This window comes from Pleurodeles waltl, chromosome 1_2 (assembly GCF_031143425.1).
Source record: "Pleurodeles waltl isolate 20211129_DDA chromosome 1_2, aPleWal1.hap1.20221129, whole genome shotgun sequence".
In the NCBI taxonomy this organism is placed as follows: domain Eukaryota; kingdom Metazoa; phylum Chordata; class Amphibia; order Caudata; family Salamandridae; genus Pleurodeles; species Pleurodeles waltl.
In genome coordinates this window covers 180,456,720-180,479,340 of record NC_090437.1, presented here as the reverse complement: position 1 = coordinate 180,479,340, position 22,621 = coordinate 180,456,720, and the positions used below count along the sequence as shown (strand labels likewise).

The 22,621-nt window shown below is 43.3% G+C and overlaps 1 protein-coding gene across 1 annotated transcript in view; it reads left to right on the top strand.

The window, feature by feature from the left end:
• PRKG2 (protein kinase cGMP-dependent 2) overlaps nt 1–22,621 on the top strand; it is a 791,389-nt gene that overhangs the window by 18,374 nt on the left and 750,394 nt on the right. Inside the window, exon 2 of the mRNA XM_069237440.1 lies at nt 21,119–21,617. Coding sequence (XP_069093541.1) covers nt 21,133–21,617 — 485 coding nt within the window. The 5' untranslated portion in view covers nt 21,119–21,132. The remainder of the gene's footprint in view (nt 1–21,118; nt 21,618–22,621) is intronic.

The following is a 22,621-nucleotide window of genomic DNA, read 5'->3' as shown; positions in this document are numbered from 1 at the left end:
CAACAGCACTGTCAGGGAAGAGGTAAAATGTCTGGCCTGACCTCACCACTTCAACCCAGCACACAAAATTTAAATGACCCATCAGCACCTCCCCTGCCTTACCCTTCTTTTTCTGCAACATCTCAAACTGATTTGAGGAGACTGAATAGACAGCATCCCCAGCTTCTCTATTGGCAACCATGCTTCACTAGCCACAGAGTTAATTTATATGCCTAAAAATGTCAGTATCGTAGCAGGGCCTTCCATTTATTGTGGGTGCCAGAAGGACGCCTACATTCCTCCATTAATCCACAAAAACCTCCCAGTTATTCCATGCAACAGTCAGACTCCGCTGCCACACAAAAAAATAAATCATCCAGGTAATGGAGCACAGAATGTACACCAGAGATGAAGGAAAATAATCACTGTAAAAAGGAACTAATCTTCTCAAACAATATGGGTGAGATAGAGAAGTCCATCCGCAACACCTTGTGCACAAAACTGTGGCCTTGGAACTGCATGCCAAACAGCTCTGAATCATCTTGGTGTATTGGCAACAATTGAAATGCTGGCTTATTGTCACTTTTTGCCATCAGGGCACCTGCCCATCCACCATTGGGTATGTCACTAATACCATGTCCTATGCTACAAAAACATTTATGTGAGATACTACTGGCCATAACAATGTTGATAAGATGAAACTAGCCCAACTCTTCTTTTGGATCATTATCTTGTCCAATGGCCATTCCACAATGGTCTTCTCATTGTCTCACCCCACACTGCCTTCATTGTCTTCTTCTCTACCACTTATTTATGCCAGTTAGCTGACCACAAATTCTTCCCTCATTGTCTTTTGTGAGGGCCCTCATAATTCAATTTGAAACCAAATCTAAAACCTTCAAACAGCACAGTATCATCCTTCAGGTTGCAAAACTGAAGCGAGTATGCCAACCTTCAAACCTGTCCACGTTAATGGGTGTATGAGCCCTTTCCCAGATGTCCTGGTCCCCCACCTCTTCCACCCCTTTTTACCATTTGTTCTTGTCACAGCCTGGACTGACTGACAATTGCTCTCCCATATTCTGGGCACAATGAGTAAGAGAATGTTTCTCCCAAAAATTAGAACAGTCATGTCTGAACTTGCAATAGTCTCCACTGCAAAAGCCTTTATTAAATGACCCGCATGCCTCCCACGTCTTCCGCTTGTTCTCTACCTGTTGCACCCACCCCTCGCTAAGTGGACTTCCCTTGAAAGGGCTTATAAATCATTGCAATCCACTAGATGTGTATGTGGTGGGTACATGGAGTGTTGGGGCCATCAACTGTAACCATAGGCATTTGTTCAGCTTTCCCAATTTACCTTTAGCATCCTCAGCTAGCCAGAGCCTAATTTCCTCATCATAATGCAACCAACCCACCCAAAGATCACTTGTGCCTTGCATATGACATCTATGTATTTGAACAACAGCACTCAAAGGGTACCAGGACCTTCAACCTTCTGGCCAAGTCATATTACTCCTCCCTGGATCCTTCCTTTGATCTTATCTCTCTATGAAGTATTGTAAATATTTCAATATATTCCCCTTTCCATTTCTTGTCTTTTATGGCACTCAGCAAGTGTGTTCCCAGCGGGTTGGTAATACCCATCTACAGGAGTGTTTGTGTTTCATCTCCTTACTCTCTGTCCCCTCAACCGTTATACCTACTTATAGCCCCGTATCAGATGTATTTTTCATTTCCTCCATCACCGTATCTGTGTCACCCAGCTGAACTTCTTCTGCCATGTCAGTACCTTTGGTCCATCACATACCTTTCCTTATAGAGCCTGGTTCCATATATGCTGCTTTTCACGTCACCCCTAAACTCCACAGAGCAAACTACTTTGTTACCTGACTTACCAGATGGAATAAAGGGGGCCCTTACTGAAGAATGATGTCCGATTGGTAATTTACTCTTGCCCCTTACTTCTGCAAATCGTGTGATAGTGGAAAGCTTTGTATTCTTTCCTGCAAGACACAACTGCCTCCCTATTAATTTTATCCCCTTTAGTGCCTTCAAGACTTCTGACCACCAATGCCATTCCTCACAGACATCCACCTGTGGCACACCAGTCTCTAAAATGTCTCACTCTTTACACTCATTCTCCAACTCATCATAATACAGTATCACCTCGTTCTCCATCGTTCTGGTTCAAACACACCCAAAGCGACTCGTACTCTGCATTTCGCCATCACCCACACCACAGTCTCTGAACTGCACTTCCTACAAGGCTATTGAGTTCTGCATGGTGGCTGCACTAAATCTTTCCTGCTTCTCTCCCGGCTGGTACCTCACTGTCTGTGGGCCAGCTACCCTGGTCGGCACCCTCTCTTCCAGTCTGGGTGACTGACCATCACAGAAATCTCCCGGCCGACCACCAGAAATTTTCAATGCCACCACTGTCGCTGTTGTCCCAAACTTAAACTTCTGGCCACAAAACTTTCACCCTCTACTCCTACCCCTTTCACTATCTCTGACTCATCTTCAACCCATACCTATCTGTTTCTGGCACTCTAACAGAATGCCATACTAGTCTGTGCTTCATCATTCCCCTCCATTCCCAGCCTCTAATCAACTGACCAAGTCTCCAGTAGGTCAATGTCACTGATGCCTGATGCACTTAAACTGCTACCTTTTTTTTTTTTGTTGCCTTGATACAACCTACTGCAGGCAGCTGGCTTACCTGATACTGATCAGTTCCTAAATCCCCCTCTATTCCTGCTCCTCAGCCCGCCCATCACACAGCATCTGCCTCTCTGACACGGTTGAATTGCTGGGGATGTCTGGCACCAACAAATACAGTATGTGCCACCTGGAGGCCACCCACTTTCACTGCAGTGACACCTACATAGTCACAGCTTGCGGCTACACCATTCACCCCCCATGATATAGATGAACTCCCTGTTACCCAAGGTGACAGCACACATGAAGCTACATGCCCTTCTTATAAACACTACGCTACCTGTTCTACGTGTTTTGCCTACTCCTCTCATAACAGGTGCATACACCCTTGCCCTAATTCACTACCTAAGCCCTTTTCTACATGCAGAGATCTCTGCTGCAGCCCAGCCCATGAAGGCCATGCCACCATGGAGACCTGCACCCTTCCCACACCTTTGCCCACTCCTGCCGCTGTTTCACTCATCCTGATCTTGGTCCACAGAGGGGACCAGGCTAGAACAGCTGCTGCCACACACACCTGCTGACGCCTGATAGGATGCCCTTGCTGTGGGACTAAGGTCTCCCCCAGTGCCCTGGGTTTTAACAGATCCTCCTACCCTGCCTCCTAACGTGCCAACAGGGCCTCAACCACTGTGACGTGTGTCACATCCATCATCTTGTCTATCACTACCCATACCTGGCTGAATCTTGTCTGAAGAAAATGCTGCCCTGCTCTCCTAAACGGATACCTAAAGAGAACAAATTATCCCTAATGCTAACTCCTCTCCCCTGCCAACCCCGCCTCTGTGCCCACTGTCTAATCTGCCCCTTGCTGACCTCGGAGCCCACCACCCACTTGAAAAGACCAGTGAGGTCCAGGCTCCTTCACAGTCCACCCATAATCCCCATGGTGCACTGTGAGCCCGCTACTCGGGAGCATGTCACCAAACTCTTTCCTAGAGCACTGCCTGCAACTACAAGAAACAAGAAGCTAGCGGAAAACCCACTAGACTCCGAAAAGTTGTTTTCATGTGGAAAGTGAGATCCTCTAGCATGGGAAATTGCTCCATACCATATGAGCCCCAATATTATTTTTGTCCCCTTTGAGGCCAAATCGGCAGCTTGTGGGGAGTGGGGCAGATAGGCCAATAGAAAGCAGGGAAATAATTTATAGGTGAAAAGAATGGGCGCTCACCTGTCCTGTTATCCACCTCCACTGCCCCATCCCACTGGAACAGTGTGTCTTAGCTTCCAAGGGGCAATTTGGGAAATGTACTTCTAATGTGCCAACAACAGGAGGAAGAAAACCCACTACACAAAAAGGCAATTGTTTCAAGTCTTTCTGTCCCTTGTGGGGAGGTGGAATGAGCGGTTTACCCCACTTTGTCCATCACCAGAGTACTGAAGGTTCACTTGGTGTCAGGAAATTGTTGGGGGAGTGGCCCTGTAGTATGGGCAATTGCTCACAATCTCCCCAACCCCTTAAAGTCTTTTGAACCACCCCCAGGAGGTTTGCGGCCAAACGGCCTAACCCATGGGACCAGAAAGGCCATTAAACACTAGATAAAAATGTTTAAGTGAATGGGATAGAAGACTGTATTTTTGTGAATTGGGGCAGGAGCCTCCCTCCTTGGGAAATGGGAAACAGATTGGGGATTTGCTCCTAGTCTGTGCATCTTGGCAAGGGAGGCAGGCAAAGGAAAAATCTGTTAGACACCAGAGTATTGTTTTAATGATGGTGGTTCCCTCCCCCTGCATGGGGATTGCTCCTCCGTCACTTGGACCAATCACACTCTATCTGTCCCCTGTGGTTAGATGGTGAAATACCCTACTAATGCCAAATCTATGCCTAAAATTCCATATATCCTCTTTGATTCCTTGGAATTGAGACAAGTAGAGGGATTGTCATAAAAAATGTCAAAACTATGCCTAAAAAGCCCAAATTACCTCTCAACCTCTGTGGTGGATGGCTGCAGTGTTTTGACACTTCATCAGACCAGGGAGCCATACTCGTGGACTTTTCTGAAAATCGATGGAAATGCTCTGCAAATTTCAAAATATCTATAAAAACATACTTAGCTCAATTTCTTGTGACTGAAAAACTTCGGCAAAATTTAAAAAGGCCTACCATTCAACATTCCCACTGTTCTCCTAATAGATTTGGCACCCCATGTTTGAGGGTGGGCCTACTGCACAGGACTAAAATAGTACAAAACTGTGAACTTATGCAGGCCTCATTAATACAACATTGATTGACCAGGACACGTTTTTGACCTACTTCTGTCTGGGACGCTAGGCTCACCCACACAAGTTAGGCTACATTGTAGTGTGAGAATGCAGGGTTGGCGAACTTTTGCTATTTACTTAAAGTTGCTGAGTTTTTGGTCTTATAAATGTGAGAAAATTTAGTTTTTTGACACATATGTTGTATTTAGGGTAACACAAAGTGAGGGCATGCACACAAGCCGCGCCACCCTGGTCTTACCGAAGTCTCCAGTTTTCAGAAAGGCCAGGTTCCCCGATTGCCATCTGATCCCAGGCCCAAATAGCTAATCTACCCACATCTGGAATTTTGATATACTTCTAAGCATATTTCTGGTTCTTTTCACAGGGCTCGTGAGTCTTTCCTGGGTGCTGTTTTCACTCAAAAAAAGCTAGAAATGCTCGGTGTTAGGACTTTTGTTGCTTTCCAAAATTCTTGAAATTTCCATCACAGAAATGTGATGAGGTTCACGTTTTGAACCAAAGTTTGATGTTTGCACGGCATTCTTTAGTATATGTGTGGAAACAATACGTGAAAGGGTATTTGCTATTCTTAACTGAATTTCTCTATATTTTTACTTTCTTTTGTTAAGCAACGTCTCCAAAATATATACTCAGAATCACCTGCAGTTACAGACAATTCATAATTCAGAGTGGTTCAAGAAACCCTTAAAAGAGAAAAACTCGGAATCTTTGGTACATTTAAAAAAACATATTTCGTTCATCCCAAATATCTACTCTCTAGATTTTTCAATATTAACTGATGCATGCTTAGTAAACTGTGACAAACCATTTTAAATCCTGACTGTAATGTTGCCTCTGGGTATCAACCTACAAGTCCTGCGCACCTCTGCAAGTGTAACAGTCAGATGGACGAAACAGAATATCCCTTTTGTGGATCCCATTCAGCTTAAAAAGATACAAATTTAAACTTTGTTGCTTTTTTCCCTTTGTTCCCACTTACGTTCATTATTTATTACAGGAAATCTTTCATCAGTGTCCACAAACGTCCCCTCCTTAAATTCGACATAGTGTCTACTTTTCTGAAATTAACATCAAGAATTCCTATTACTGAATCTGTTTACTTTGACAAATTGTTGATCTTGAGGTCAGCCTAGGCAGAGCACATGTGCTGTCTTTCCAAATGTTGTAATCTACTTCTGTGGCCCATCACACGCCAATCACATTCGTTCCTTGGCCTGCCTTTCAAAATTTGTTTTGTTTGTTAGGTAAATGCTTTAGGTTTGTCCCACTTTGAGGCGGTTTTGTTACCACTTTGGAGACTGACCCTGTTACATGGATCATTTCACGATCGGCCATTTGCGTTAGTGTCAGCCCACTACTTCGCTCTTTTGCCTCTCTGCTTTGCGCTGGTGGCAATATGTTGTTTCTTCCTCTGGCATCTCGCTGTTTCTTTGTGTGTCTGTTTTTCTACCTGTCTGTGCCCGACATAGGATGCAAACTGGAGGGAAATTCTATTTATATAGCGCATACTGGACCGGAAGATTGGAGCACTTTACATGAGCACTGGTTAAATTTGCAGCCCCATTCTTAAATTCTTCCCAAGTTTAGCAGTTGAAAAATATACAAACTGCTACCTTTTAAATAGAAAAAACACAAGGGAAGCACTCAACGTGGCTCTCTCTGGCAGAGCGGGAGAGACGATATTACAATACTCACTGCACTCTGGAAACTTGTCCCATAATGCTTTGCAATGCATTCCTTTTACAACACATTTTTGCCCATAACTCAGCCTGTGGTGGTTCTAGGGCGATGGAACCCCACCAAAATGTTCAGCGCACCATGCTCTTTCTGTCCATTAGCTCTCCCACCATTCAATGTCTTTTTAAGCTCTCTCGTGGCTGGAGCTTTTGCTTTACAGCTGCACGTAGTTTCTTTTCTAAGGGCCTTGTTTATCATGATATTCAAGCAGGCCTGCTAGGTCTAAAAAATGTGTAAGGTACTATTTCCTCCAGGGGCTGAATATATGGTTAAACTGTAATGCCCTTTGCTCTTCTCGTTTCATGTGGTTATGCCCTTTAGGGGCTTACTATATGGGTACATGACCATGTTTCTTCCCAATGCTATTGTTACTGTGGTGCCCTCTAGGGGATGTTCTGACCATTACAGTCTAATGCCATGTGTATGAAGGAATGCACAATCAAGTTATTTCTGATAAAGGTTTAATGTGCTGCATGGGTAAATACTTATAAGGTCCCAAACACAGTGTACTTCTGATAAAGGTGTAATGTGCTGCATGGCTAAATACTTAGAAGGTCCCAAAGGCAAGCCTTAATGGCTATGACATTGCTTGTTCTTCTGTGCTGCTGTGCAGGCACTATTTATGTGTGTAGGTATGCGTTAAAGCCCATTTCCAAATTGTCCGTTTCCTTTGTCTCTGTAAGTGTTTTTGTGTCTACTCTTTTCTTTTGTTGGTTATCTATCTTTGTAATTTTGTATTTTATTACTAACATCTATGAGAAGTACAGTAATCACAGCTATTAGAGTAAGCACTCATAAGTAGGTTTCTGTTATTTGACCTCAATTGAGTTGATTGATTATACTTTGTGCTTTAGTACATTTATTGGAAACTATTGTTCTTCACAAGCGTGATGCATGTGCACCCTGCATGAATACACAATTAGTGTAATAAAATACAAAGAAACAAAAGAAGAACAGGCATATTCTACTAATACACAAGGTGGAGGATACAGTTATCAAGTCAGAATACTGATTGAGCACTTAGTGACATTTGGACTTTCTTGACTGATTCGTTTATAGATTGGCTCTAAATGGACCAGACCTCTCTGTATGCTCCTTTTAACTAGCGACAGTGGACAAATACGTGCCCTGAAGAAGGTGTGTGACCAGTTAGTCACCTTACACCGAAACGTATGTCGGCACAACTTTTGGCCAGAAGTTTTCCTTGCTGTTCCTTTTCGTGGCTTTTAAAGTACATTTTGTATATAGCACAGGCAGTGGAGGAAGATATATCCAAGGACGAAAACATACATTATAACAGACTTTAAATGAATATACTACATGAAGATTTGAATTGGGGAAATTGAATTACAAATAGTTGAACTTGAAAAATTATTCCTGTGAAATATATTTAATCACAGACGATAGTGTCTGCCCTGATTAGTGGAACACCTGGAGGATAACAGATACTAGGCCAACTGTTTATATTTGTTTTAATTGGTGAACTTGAGTGGAGTATGTGGTATGAATGATGGTTGATAAAGAGTTTACAGGTTAGGACCATGCATTTTGAAACAAGATATAAGTGTCTATTAATTGATAATAAATTTGGGCATCAAACATCTGTGTATATGTCTACTATTGTCTGTGTATGTACACATTTATTTACTCAACGTTGACAGGAGTACTTTAAGGATTCCAGTATTGGAACCTATACAGGAGGTGTTTTTTTCTTTTTGTACAAATTGTCATTTTCACCATCTCTCCATGCCAACATGCGTATTTTTAAGCCCTTACGCTGGGACTTCCTCAAGGATTTAATTACTCCAATAAAACCTGAAGAAGGGTCCATATGAAGCTTGAAATGTGCATATTGACATAGAGAGGTAGAAATAATGAAGCTAATTTCATTTTAGCCTTGAATTTGAGAAAGATATAGATCCTTTAATCCTAGCAAAAGTAATATTTGAGTGATGATTATCACTAGTTGTGCAGGACTAAAATTCTGGTCAGTAACAGAAATATACTTTTCAGAAATATAGCACTGCACAACTTGTGTGGATAGTACACTAACAATTGCCAACATGTTAGGAAAAAGTGTGAAAGTTTGAAATGGATATCATTTATGGGAAAAAAGTGAATGGGTGCCAGCACACACTGTTCCAAAAGCCTATAAAAATGACTCAACACTTGATGGTAGGAAGGGCACAAGGGGGGAGGGCCTGCAGCACTAATAAGCTTTGCCTAATTGTTGCTTAGCACATATGTGAAAAAAGCATGAATTCATAACCCCATTTTACTGCATGAAATAAATCCATTTAATTTGACACTGCATTCACACTGAAAAGTTGTAGTAAGGCAAAAATGTTGAAGTATTTACTAATGTTTGATGTATTCATAAGATAGCAAGACCTATTTGATAACCAACATTTCAATCACATGGGAGTGTGTGACATCTGCAGGTTGATAACACTCTCCAATTACTCAAGAGTAGGCCCAAGCGAAATTTGTTACCTCCATAATCTTGCATTTTAAGTTATACTTGTTATGCAACATTCCTGAAATTATGCCATAATTCAGGTGCATGGGAACAATACAAATGACGAGAAAATGAGCGATGGTACTTTGTAGCACTCAGGTTTTTGCACGTTCTTAAATGAACATAATGGCGTATTTTACACTAAAATATAGCACTAAGGGCCAGATCTAGCAAGGTTCCAAATTGCGAGTTGCAATTTGCGAATCCCAGCGACTCGCAAATTGCAACTCGCATTTTGGAATGCAGAAAGGTGTCTCAGACACCTTCTGCGAGTCGCTATGGGGTCGCAAAGACCCACCTCATTAATATTAATGAGGTGGGTCGCAATTTGCGACCCCATAGAGATTCAGGGCACTCACGGGGATGGTGGCCTGCTGGGAACAGCAGACCACCATGTCCGTGTCTGCTTTTAAATAAAGCAGTCTTTTTTTTTTAAAGTGCAACCCGTTTTCCTTAAAGGAAAACGAGCTGCACTTTGAAAAAAAAAACGAAACCTTTAGTTTCGGTATTTTTCAGGGCAGGTAGTGGTCCATTGGACCACTGCCTGCCCTGAAAAATTATTTGTTTTGCCAGACACAAAGGGGAAGGGGTCCCATGGGGACCCCTTCCCGTTTGCGCCTGGGTTACCATCCACTTCAAGTGGATGGTAACTGCGCTTATTGCGGTCGCAAATGAAAATGCATACCATTGCGAGTCGCAAATAGGAAGGGAACACCCCTTCCTATTTGCGAGTCGGAAATGCATTTTGCGAGTCGGCTCCGACTCGCAAAATGCATTTCTACATAGCAAAGTGGCTTTAGCGAATCGCAAACGGCGATTTTCGCCGTTTGCGACTCGCTAAAGCTTTGCTACATCTGGCCCTAAATGTCGGTTTTGCATGTTGTGGAATATTGCAGAATTTCAATACTTTTTTGCAGAATTTAGCAGATTTATGCAAAAGCAAATTGTATAAATTTCATACTTTCCTCTACTCGAGACCTCTCTGTGGCAAAATTGTGAAAAGGGCCGCCAGGAGATTTAACCAAACAAAAAGAAATTCAGAATCCCACACTAAATAAAAAGTAGTCTTTTCTGATGATAGTACCTTAGGATGTGCTCACTGACTTACACTCAATGTAGTGGTTTCAAGGTAGTGCCCACCATTGGAGAGGCACATGGAGAGAGGGACAGAGAAGGTGTGGCGTGCAAGTGTGCCTTTGTCATAATGAGGTTACATGCTGCTGTTGCTCAACAGCTGCAACCCTATAGGCACCAATGCACCACACCCCCTTGAAGCCAGTCCGATCATGGGTAGTCTGGTAGCTGACTGAGGAAGATCGGATTGACTGTAAGTCAGATCGGTCCCTGTCAGCTCATCAGAGCCTAAGGTCGAACTAGCTTGTTTTTTGAAGACTAGTACACTACACATGCTCTAGTGTTCCGTCTGATGAAGTTTCCCGTCTGCTTTTGCCCTACAGTCTCAGCTGTACATATGAACCCATAGGCCTCTATTTTCACTCACTCGTCTTGTCAGGAGTAAAGCAAAGCTCATGAAAATAGACTTCTACTAAATTTTCAAGGACTATAGTTAAGAATGGTGAATAATTCTGTCTTTAAATCTTTAATCTTTGAACACTTTTTTAGGCGTTTTCTCCGATTTTCAGAGGAAGCTTTGAAATAAAACTCCTTCTGGGGGCATTATCCTGACCCGAGAGGCTCACGATGAGGGTAAAGCATATTGCACACTGAACACAAGATTTATTTTTACTTTAAAATGGTTTGGGGTGTAGCTGATTTTAATGCATTTATTTGGAACACTGGCACCAAAATAAATGTTGAGAAGACTGGCTACTTGTTTTTACAAATATTTCTCAGATATGTCTTGTCAATTTGTTTTGAGTGATGGACATGTGTGTGAGGTCATTGCTTCCTTGTACAGCTTGATTTGGATGCAGGTTCATGTTCCTTCAGAAATACACGGCACTGACATTATATACTCATTTAACTAAGTGTGTAGATAAAGGTATCTGATACATTTTGATCTAAACCTACTATTCCAGGAATTTTGTTCTCCCTGGGCTTGGCTAAACTGCTTTTCCTCCTTCAGCCGAGCCAGGGAGACCCAGGAACTGAGCAGAATTTTCCCCTGCCTCCTTCCACAGCTCCAGCGACACTGTGAGTAAGATTGGGTTGGAGGGATGGATCGCTGTATGCCCTGCTGCATAGGCTCTGCCTCTCACTTTGTCCTGCCCAATCCTTAGATTCTGGAGAGGCTGGGGAAGAGAGAAGCAGAGGCTGTGAATTAAAACATTTTAATGTTGAGAGCAGTGGGTCTCTACCAGTTTATATAGATGGCTGCTGCTTCTTTATTTTCAGTGGAGCACTCCTCATTCCAGTGTTCTACTATAGCATTACAGCCTGCCACAGAGGGCAATAACAGTTTGGCTCCAGCGTATGATGAGGGAGATGACCTTTAACAACTGTTGTTGACTGGGGCAGAAGGTTATAATACTATCAGAATTTTCCATCCATTGAGGGTAGAATGTTAAAAAACAGAAAGGCAAGCTTTGAAATGTTGGAGCAGAAGGCTGTGCTGACCACTTTTAGCCTTGATCCCCTTTGTTGTCTTCAATTGAGGTTTCAACATTCCAGTGTTCTAATAGAAGTTCATCTTTATACCATTAAGCAAACATTATGACCACAGTTATCTGGCCAGTGTGGCAAAGGTATAAAGAAAAATGCTTTAATAGAGAAAATTAATGACTATATTGGAGTTGAAAAAGGTTTAAGTGCACTGTGACATGGTCACAGTCACCTATTTCCGAGAGAGTTCAGAGCGTTCACTTTACCGCAAGTTTGCTCTGCTCTTCAAACTTTGCCATGTGCAAAACTCATCACTTCACCGTTTAACCTTTGAAATTGCCATTCTTATCAAGTCTTTTGGGTTCTCCCTTATGTCTTATTTTGCGTATACCCAAGACATTTTATCCCCTCAAAATAACAAGTGCCGTCCAATCCAGATTTAGAGTCTGCATCGATTCTGTGGCTACCTGGATGAAGCTTAATTCCCTGAAACTCAGTGGTGATAAAACTGAGGGGTTTATTTTTGAAGACTCTCCAGCAGTTTGGTAATTTCTCTGGTGGTCTATAAAGTGAGGTTCTATTCCTGTTGCTACTTTATTGGCCCAAAACCTTGGTGTGGTGTTTAAGGATTCTTTTTCTGGACAAATTACTAACATTGTGATCTCTTACTTTTTTATCTGCTCCTCCTAGCCAAGTTTCTTTCTTCAAATTTTGCTGTAGAGCAGTAATCCAATTGTTAATTTTTTCTAGGGCAGGTTACTGCAATCCTTTGTGTCTTGCCCAATTGGCCTATTTGCTGTGCAGGACACAGATAGTTCAATATGCTTAGGACATCTCATCCTTTATCTTCCCTTTCGAGCCACCATTTCCGTTCATGTTATCTCACTTGATTGGCTACTTTTGACCAAAAGACCAATCTTTAAGCCCTCCTATCTGTGTCATAAGGCTTCGTATAACACAGGCCTTTCATTTCTTCTGCGTATGTATATTCCATCCAATGCAGCGTCTCTTTTCTTGCTCCCCTTAGCGTTCCCCCAACACCACCATGTGTGTGCCATATTTAACATACGGTGCATCATGGCCATAGTTAGGTAACTAGTAGCAAAATCTGTGACGCTAGTTTGGCGCTTTGCAGGATTAGCGCCAAAACTTTTGACCCTAATCCTGCACAGCACATCAAGATCCATTGAAAACAATGATGTGTATCATTTTAATGCCTGCTCTGTGCAGGCATTAAAAATGCTGCTAAAAATGGCACAAAGAATTCTTTTAGATTTTGGTGCGCCATTTCTTATGCCCCCTTGCATATATTATGCCAGGAGATATATGGCACTAGGCCCTTCTCAAATTCTGGCCTATATATTTAGCAACTGACCACTTGCAATTTTAGAAAAAAACGTAAAACCTGCCTATTTATCAACTAGACTCATCTCTGCCTTTAAAAAAATAGTGGTAGGTCGGTTAACGGCACCATACAGGAGTTTTTCACTGATTTCAGTCATAAGTGTTGTCTTAGTGCATTGTAGTGATCCACCCTTTTTTTTGCACATTTGGTACTGCCTGAAACAGCATATACAAAGAAGCAGAATGCAGTGCAAGGATACCCAGGGTTCGCAAAGCATTCATGACAAATGCAAATCCGTAATGTTTGAAAACCAAGGAAGGATAGCAGATCATCAAAAAGAATAGAAATTTGACTTGAGAATTTTTTTTTATTACACTATCGATATCACATGAGAGTCACTAATTTTGTGTTACACGAATTACGTGTTTTTTTTTTTTTATCGGGGCAAAATGTGGTCATGTTATTTTGTGTAACTAAGCAGATGGGCGTCTAGTGGGAGTAGGGAATGATTTGAAAGAACAGCTCAACAGCAGCGCAAGACGTTCTCTGCTCAAAGTAGTCGCCAGACAGTACCTTATGTTTGCATGCAAGATACCTTGATTTGAATGCTCTGCCCCAGGGCAGCCGTGAAATTGCGTTGCTCTGAATGCAGCGCCTTCAAATGAAAAACGGAGCAGCTTTGAAGCAGCCACTCCATGTTTCACTTTGAAGGCAGCAATCTGCCTGCACTTTCAAGGATGATTAGAGATCCCCTTGCAGGCAGGTGCAGAGAGCCACGCCCCCATGCAAATGAGGGAACACACTCTGGTGATAGAGCTGGAGCTATTTGTATTACAGAAAGGGGTGCACAAGCATCTGCGGCCCTTTCTGTAATACCAAAGTGCCCCGGGGGCACGCAAAGCGGGTGCCCATGCCATTGTGCCCCCAGGACACTCTCCATAATGCGGTCTGTATTATGAAAAGTGAGCCTAGGGCCCCTGATGTACATTTTGTGCAATTCAATTATTTGTTGTCATTTTCAAGAAAATTATACTTATTTTGCACAAAAATTGCAATTTACCCCACTAAAGAATCCAGGATTCTCAAATAAAATTATTGATATTGAGGGGAAAGCCTTCACAGTTGCTTGTCACGAACGAGAATTTGAACATTCTCAGTAGGAGGTGTGTCTGAACAAAAAGAGAACTTTATGGAAATGCTTAGCTAGTTCCATAGAACAGGGAAGGTAGTCTATGGGCTTAACTCAGAGGGGAGTTAATGCTCCTTGCAACCTAATCTGGAGATAAAGGATTGTTGCTTTGACATATGCGTACATACAAAAGAACCATCACTATGACAATACATGGAGGGGCAGAAACCAGTGGAGGCCTCATCCACCGCCCACCTCCAACACCTACAGGAACCTAGGTGAAGGCAATACTAGAATCCCACACAGTAGAGTTTTGCCAGAAATTGCAGCTCAGCTGATGAACCACTTGTGGTCGTTGGAAAAATACATGTAGTATTTACAGTCCCAACCACATTTTCATAGTTAAGCAGAACACATTTGCTGTGTGTGTTTATGTCACAAACTGAGCAATGGTTAGGGTGAATATGTTGCAGATAGCTGCCTTCCTGGCTACCACAGTGTGAATTAAACATCCTTACCCTACTTAGCCCTTACCGTTTGTTAGGGCATCATGATATTTGGACCAGCTACCCATATGCGATACACCTTCATGCCTACACCAACACAAACAGGATATGCACGCTCATCTGCAGACACCTTTGTGAGATGTGCTTGCAAAGCAGATGTTCCTCCTCGTGGCAGGGGTGAGCTATAGAGAAGCACAGGGGTATGACACTGATATTCCAAAAGTGTACTTCAATCTGACTCCTTTGTGATGATAAGAAAGTAATGATATGCAGCTGGTGTAAACAGTGCAACAAGTGACTGTTGCTGGAGGAAGACATCTTCCTATGAATTAGCCAGTGGGCCAGCTCTTCACCTGTCTTTCGCTCCCCTAGCTACTCAAGAGTACTGCAGATGATGGGCAGGCCACCGTGATTCAGATAGCTCCCAGATGGCCACAGATGCACTGACTCCTGAGCCTGCCGTAGCTGCTCATGGGTGTGCCATAGTTCCTTCCAGCACCAACATTCAACATCACTTGCCCAAACTGCCAATGGTAATTATCCGTTGGCTGTATCTAAAGATCCTGATATAGAAATGTTGGGTCGCGAGAGACATTGATGCTTTATAAAGTGATAACTTATTCGCCGCAGTAGACATTGTCCTCAATTGTCTATGAAGGAAACAAGGGTGTGGCAAATCTGCTAGACCAGGAACTTGGGGCAATAGACAATAACAAAGAACAGTGATTCATTGTGGGCTTCTTTGCAAAATATGAATAAAAAAGTGAAATGTGAATCAGAATAAAAAGAAAACCTACAACTCATGACTCCTTGTATGATTTACAGAAAATGGGTCAGAAATTGGAGTCTATATAGCGTCGGTAGTCTATGGCGTTTTAACCTCAGGGCAATAAGGGGTCATCATCAGGGCAGGAGAATTTGAGGTAAACACATAAATGTAGGTCAGGACTCTTGTAGAGTAGGAGCGAAGAAAATAGGACCCAGTGGTAGTAAGAACCTTTAGAGATGTAGTTAAGAGCCCCTGTCCAGTAGGAGTAGGATGGAGTTATGATGAATCCAGAAACGTTGAGGAAGTCTGGACTGCAGGTAAAAACTGCTCTTATAGACAGATTAAATCAATGTAGGGATGCCTCTTGAAAAAAGGACTCAAGGATGGTAGAATAAGGGCCGATAACTACTGGAGAGTATCAAAGAACTTCTGAAACTCACTCATAAAGTGCATGGGTGATCCCTGCATGTCTGCGCAAAGGCACAAGCAAGATCAGTATTCACAGTGGGGCAGGCCGGCAGACCTTCAAAAGAGCATCCGTTTTAGCCCTAGCTTTAGCTGTGACTATAACCAGCAATTGCCCATTTCCTCAAACCTCAGATGTCCATGAAGTGTTGTAGCAGGTTCCACAGAGGTCTTCCGTGAACTGGAGGAAGCTCTCACTTACGGCTTGCGTGTGGCTGGGACAACCCACCTCAGAGACCCCCCTCCATCTTGTTTTCCCCAGGAAGTGTGAATGGTAGCAGTACTCTGCTACCGCCATGGTAACACGGGCCCGAAGGGCCTGTGTTATGGTGACTTGGTGGAAAATTATGACTTTCTGTAATCCCTTTGTGCCAGGTCACCCACCACTCCACCTTGCCGATGTGGAATCTATGCTAACAAAGGCTTGTGCAACGCATTCGCGCCTTCACCTCAGGACAGCCCAGGCAGCCCACCCATCACACCTGCTCGGATGGCCGTTAGCGAGGCAGGGACCTGTCCCTCATTTCAGAGGGCTGTTATTGTGAAACAGATAGATTGAGGGGACACCAAAGCCGAAATTACCAGCGGAAAGTATATCAATCAATCAATCAATCCATCAAAAAGGATTTATAAAGCAAGGCTAATCACCCGCAAAGGTGTCAAGGCGCTACATGTGTGGTCACGGCCGCTCTCGCTAATATTGCAATTATTTGTTTGTGATACCTGCCGATATTTATCGTGGGGAAAATGCCCATTATTGGCCGGAACATGCCTACCATGGCAAAGCAAGCTAAAAAAAACAGCATATCTTCCCCCAAAAACTCGTGACCGGAAGGTCGTTATCGCACTTGATAAATGTAGTCTCAGCTGAGTTGGATTTTATAAAGTGGCCCCTTCTAACGAAAGTTTTGAGTCTGACCTCACACAGTGACTCATCTTCAGCTCTTCTACGAGATAGCATGTTAGAAGGGTCAGCGAAGACTGCTGTGTGCATGCTTTAGTGAAACAATCATTTCTATAAAAACAAAAACAACATTTTTATGCCTTGTGCATGGGGACCCACGGCAACTTCTGTGCATTTTACGTATTTCAAAATATTCTTAATTAATGTACAATACTGTATTTATAATTGTATCTATCTAAGTTTTGGTTTTCCATTTAGAAAAATAACATTCATTTTTTTTCTGTTGCCTGAACCCATCTTTCGGCTTTAAAACCCAACTGTCCCGTTAGATTTGAATATAACATTCAAGCTTGTAAAGTATTTTAATGTAAAGAGATTTCTTTCTTTATCTACAGGAAAAAAAGCTAATTTTAGTTGCAGGACAATAATTCATTCAGGTGTACAAGAGCTGCCAGTTTATAGGAAATACTGCTTCTTTATTGAGCCACTGTTAAATGGCAACTATGCTTGTTGCATTTGCAAAGCGAAAAGCAAACAAATGCACTCTTACAGTATACTCAGCAATAATTAGGTGTTAAAAAAAGTGTGGGGAGTTTTGCAGTTAATTCCTTACACTTGTGCCAGGTGTCATCTGAAGTTTTACACCAGACTAATAGTCTTGGTTAAAGAATGGGAAATAATGCACATAACTGAGGGTTTACACCCCTTTTCCCCACGTTATTCCCACAGTTTTCATACTAACCTGCTTACACTTACCACCCCTGTTAGAAATGGGGGTCTCTAGGTGGCAGTGGTTGGCGCCCTGTCCAAGTAGGGACTCTTACTTTAGTCAGGGTAAGGCAATCACACAGCTAAGATAACCCCTACTCACCCCCTTGTAGCTTGGCACAATCAATCAGGCTTATCTAGGAGGCAATGTGTAAAGTATTTGTACACACACACACAGTAACACAGTGAAAACACCACAAAAGTTCTCCACACCATTTTAGACAAATAGCCAATATTTATCTGATTAAAACAAGACCGAAATGACAACAATCCAAAATACATAAGTAAAGATATGAATTTTCAAAGATTAAATCATAGTATAGCATTTAGAAGCACAATAGCTCCAACTAGGGCTATCATGGCGTCTTGAAGGAGTTACTTCCATAAGTCCAACGCCACTCATAAGGGAGTTTGGGTTGTTCAAGAAGTCACCCAAACCCCAGGTACAGTACCTTGGAAAACGATGAGGAAACAAAGATGTTGCACTGAGTAGGGGAGGTGAGGCTTCGCTGAAGTCCGTGCAGCATTGGTACCTTACTGCCACCAGGGAGGTAAGGCTTTGGTTTCTTACGGTTGCACGGGAGGTGATGCAGTGTTTGCAGCGAGGCGTCAGTTTCGTTTGACAAGGTGGAGTCTGTGGATCCAGCAGGTCAAGATGTGAGGCGTCAACTTCGTGCTGTCGCAATCAGACCACAGAGCCACAGGTGCTGTGACAAGGTTGGAGTGGGGTGCAATGGATGTCGGTGACATGGCGCTCTGGATTCATGCTGTGGTGGGAATTTGCAGGTGCTGTGGTGGCATCAGGTCTGCAGTGGAGGTCGCAGTCATTGCACTCTGTGAGGAACATGGGTACGGTGCTGGTAGTGGTGTGGAGTCAGAGAGCGGCGCCGGTCCTGAAGTCATTGTGGACATTGCTGCACAAGTTTCTTCCTTGTTACACCAGAAATCACTCTCAAGTACCCAGGAGCTGGATTTGGCACCACTTGGCAAGTCAGTACTCTCAGCAAGAGAGCCCAGGCGCTGGCAGGTGAAGTCTTTGATGTCCCTGTGACTTCTTAACAGGAGGCAAGCTCAGTCCAAGCCCTTGGAGAACCTTTGGAAGGAGGATGTAGATAGTCAAGTCTTGTCCTTTCACTCCCAGGACAGAAGCAGCAAGCAGCAGGCCCGCACAGCAAAGCAACAGGCAGAGTGGCAGTCACTCCTACAATATCCAGTTCTTCTTCCTGGCAGAATGTCCTCAGACCAGAAGGATTCCAACTTTGAGTGGTCTTTGAAGTAGGCAACGTTTAAAGAGAAGTCTTTGTAGTGCACAAAACCTTGCCTTTCCTGCTCTGGCCCCAGACACACTCCAGAGGGTTGGAGACTGCTTTGTGTAAGGACAGCCCTAATCAGGTACAAGTGTCAGCTGCTCCCACCACTCTACCTCAGGAGGACCTATCAGGATATGCAGGGCACACCTCAGCTCCCTTTGTATGGCTGTCTGGAGTAAATTCATAAACAGCCAAACTGTCATCCTGACCCAGACGTATATTCTCCAGACAGGCAGAGGCACAGAAGGGTTAAGCAAGAAAATGTCCTCTTTCTAAAAGTGGAATTTTCAAACTTACAATTTAAAGACCAACTACACCAAAATATTTATTTTTAAATTGTGAGGTTAGAGACCCCAAAACCATAGCTCTATCTGCTCCCAATGGGAAATTACACTTAAAAGATATGTCAAGGCAATCCCCACGTTACCTTATGAGAAAGATAGGCCTTTCAATAGTGAAAAACAAATTTAGCAGTATTTCACTATTAGGACATGTAAAACACAACCAGTACATGTCCCACCTTTTGAATACACTGCACCCTGCCCATGGGACTGCCTTGGGCCTACCTTAGGGGTGACTTACATGTGGTAAAAGGGATGGTTTGGGCCTGGCAGGTAGGTGCACTTGCCAGGTCAAAATGGCAGTTTAAAACTGCCCACACAGACACTGCAGTGGCAGGGCTGAGATATGTTTACAGGGCTATTCATGTGAGTGGCACAATCAGTGCTGCAGGCCCATTAGTAACATTTGATTTACAGGCCCTGGGCACACATAGTGCTCCATACTAGGGACTTACTAGTAAATCAAATATGCCAAACATGGATAAAGCCATCACCATTACCATTTAGACAGAAAGCACTTGCACTTTAGCACTGGTCAGAAGTGGTAAAGTGCCCAGAGTCCTAAAGCCAGCAAAAACGAAACTCAGCACAGGATCAAAAACAGGAGATCAGAGGCAAAATGTTTGGGGGTAACCCTGCAAAAAGGACCATTTCCAACAACCCGCTAAAGGTTGATGGTAAATGCTAGTGCAGGTGAATGGGCAAGGACAATTGGTTCTCAATTCTAATGCTAAAATGGGATCAAGTATTATTGACGTATCGTTGCCAGGGTCTAAATGAGACCCAGGGGATTTTGCCTTCAGAAGAACCAGAAACCATACCCATCTTGTGAAAGGAGTTTCTCATTGTTCGTAGTAGAAGTCTCTGGAAATGTGCCCTCTGAGAATTATGAGGTGTTGAGCTAGGGTTTCTTCTTAGTAGAGGAATTAAAGGATTTACAGCCATTCTGTCTTTCATAATTTCAACTATGAAGTGTGTGAATTGAATGGTGCAGTGGGGTTTGTAAGCCTTAAATAATGAGACATTCGCCCTTACTTCCAAGTCTCTATGGTACCTACCTGACGAGTAATATGTGTAGAGGCTTAGGATGAATACGCGGCTCCTGCAGGAGCTGATCTTAAGAACTGCAAGCACATAACGTCTACCACACAATTGCCCTTCCCAGTGCTTAATTTGTGAACAATTGTGCAGGGGCCCAAAGTTTTTCTTGGGAAACTACCATCGGCCCTGTCAAAGTCCAGGGTTGCCACATATCATCTTCATACCATACAGCGTCCCCTTTGTCCACCACTTTACGCTTCCTGTCTCTTGACCTCACTCTTGGGGATTCTTTTTCATCCCTTCTTCATTCCGTTGTAACTGTTTTCCTATTTTCTCTCACTCCTCTCTGCTTTGCTGCTGTGGGTCAACATTTTCTGATAAAAAAATATTTCTGGCTGCCAAACCCATGTGCTGATGCCCACCCTCTGCAGCCACTGAAACGAATTATGCACTGGCTCTTCCAACCAGGAGACACAGTTAGTTGGTCCTTCCATGGAAACTTTGTGCGATTGTACAACAACGCTTACGGTTCTAAGACATGTTGCTCCAGGGCTCACATTTGTACAGCTTGCCTTCGGTTGGGTGCCCTTGCCTTTGTTAGAAGCACAAGTCTCAGCCCCTGCTAGGTTAAGAGGGATCAAAGTTCAAATGTCACCATTAGCTCCCCGTAGGTTAATTGAGACAGATCAATACGTTTCCAGTATCTTGCTACATGGTCTCTGATTCTCGTCACACTGTTGACCTTTTTTTTCTTTGTTCCAAGCACGCAATAATGAGATTTTATTTCTTCTGTCTAGGGTGCCAGAAGAGAATGGGAAATGGTTCGGTGAACACACAGAGGCAGCCAGAAGGCCCCCCTGCGAGCCTCACTGGGAGCTCAGGAAATGGCGGGGCCCCAGCAGAGGGCCTGAGAAGCAAGGTCCTGGAGCTTGAAAGAGAGCTGAAGAAAAGGGACGAAGAGCTGAGGAAGAAAGAGCACATGTTCAGAGAGCAGGAGGAGCAGCTGGAGAGGCAAAAAAAGGCGATGGCGGAGGTTGCGGAGAAGCTTCAAAGCAAGTGCACCGAGCTGAGCAAGTTGCAAGATGTCATCCAGACACAAGGAGGGAACTACCTCCAACCCTCGCCATTCAAGACGGCACTCAAGATCAACCAAACCATTTCTGAGTTCTTCCGTGGCGGCAAAAGGCGTGGTGCCAAAGACGGGGTGTCTGCTGAGCCTACCACCAGGACCTATGACTTGCATCGTGAACAGCCAAAGTTTTCCTTTGAAAAGGCAAGGGTCAGAAAGGATTCAAGGTGAGTGTATTTATAACAAATGAAAAACAGGAACGTTGTTTGGAAGCTCAAATAAATAAATACATTCTCAGTTACCTAATGTAATATTTGCACTGAGCTTGCGCAGCGCGTTTAGTCCCCTCATTTAAGTAACATTTTACCTCTGACTCCTGCTTATCCAATCTTTTTGGGGGTAGAAATGGACGCTTGTATGGGGCCAGCTCGCACACCACAGTTCCTCCGGCGGACACCTTGCTCTTAAAATGTTCCTTATCTAGAAGGACTTAATTTCATGAAAGCATGCAGAAGGCAAAACCAAGAATCAATGGCCTGTTAGTGGTGGAGCTATAACTGAGCCTGTCCCTAAGAACTGTGTCATAGATGTACTTGTGCTTTACCAATGCAAAGTGGTAAAACTTTTTGTCCTGGACACACAATATGCACTTTGTGAGTGTGTTTATCAAAGCAAAGCTCTTTGTAACTAGTACCATTTTTTACTCGGTCTTGTGTCCACTCTACACTGTACAGGATCACAAGGTGTAAGGGCTGCTTCGATCAAACCCATGCATGTGCAACTCAAATGCAAAGTTTCATGGTGGCTCCCCCTGAAGCACGTGACAGACAAATTGTCTAGGTCTAGGACTTGGTCTCCTTGGTTGTCGAGGTTAGGAGCAGCTGGGGAGGATGGGATAGCTAAACAGAGTAACCTTCGATATGTAATAGCAGTACCTTTTATCCATACCTAGTCCGCAGTCTGTACTGTGAAAATTTCATTTTCCTGTTATTCTCATCCTTTTAAAAGGACCAAGGACATAAGAACAGATAGGGAATACACTAGATGGGCTAGAGCAGCGGTTCTTAAACCTTTGACTTCTGTGGACACCCACTGAATCATTACTGGAATTTGGGGAGCCCTACAGAGTCTTTATTGGAAGATTGGAACCCCTAGACTAAGCAATTTCAATGATTTGAACCTCAAAATATTACACAAAAATACAAATGCTCACATATTGAAACATTCAGTT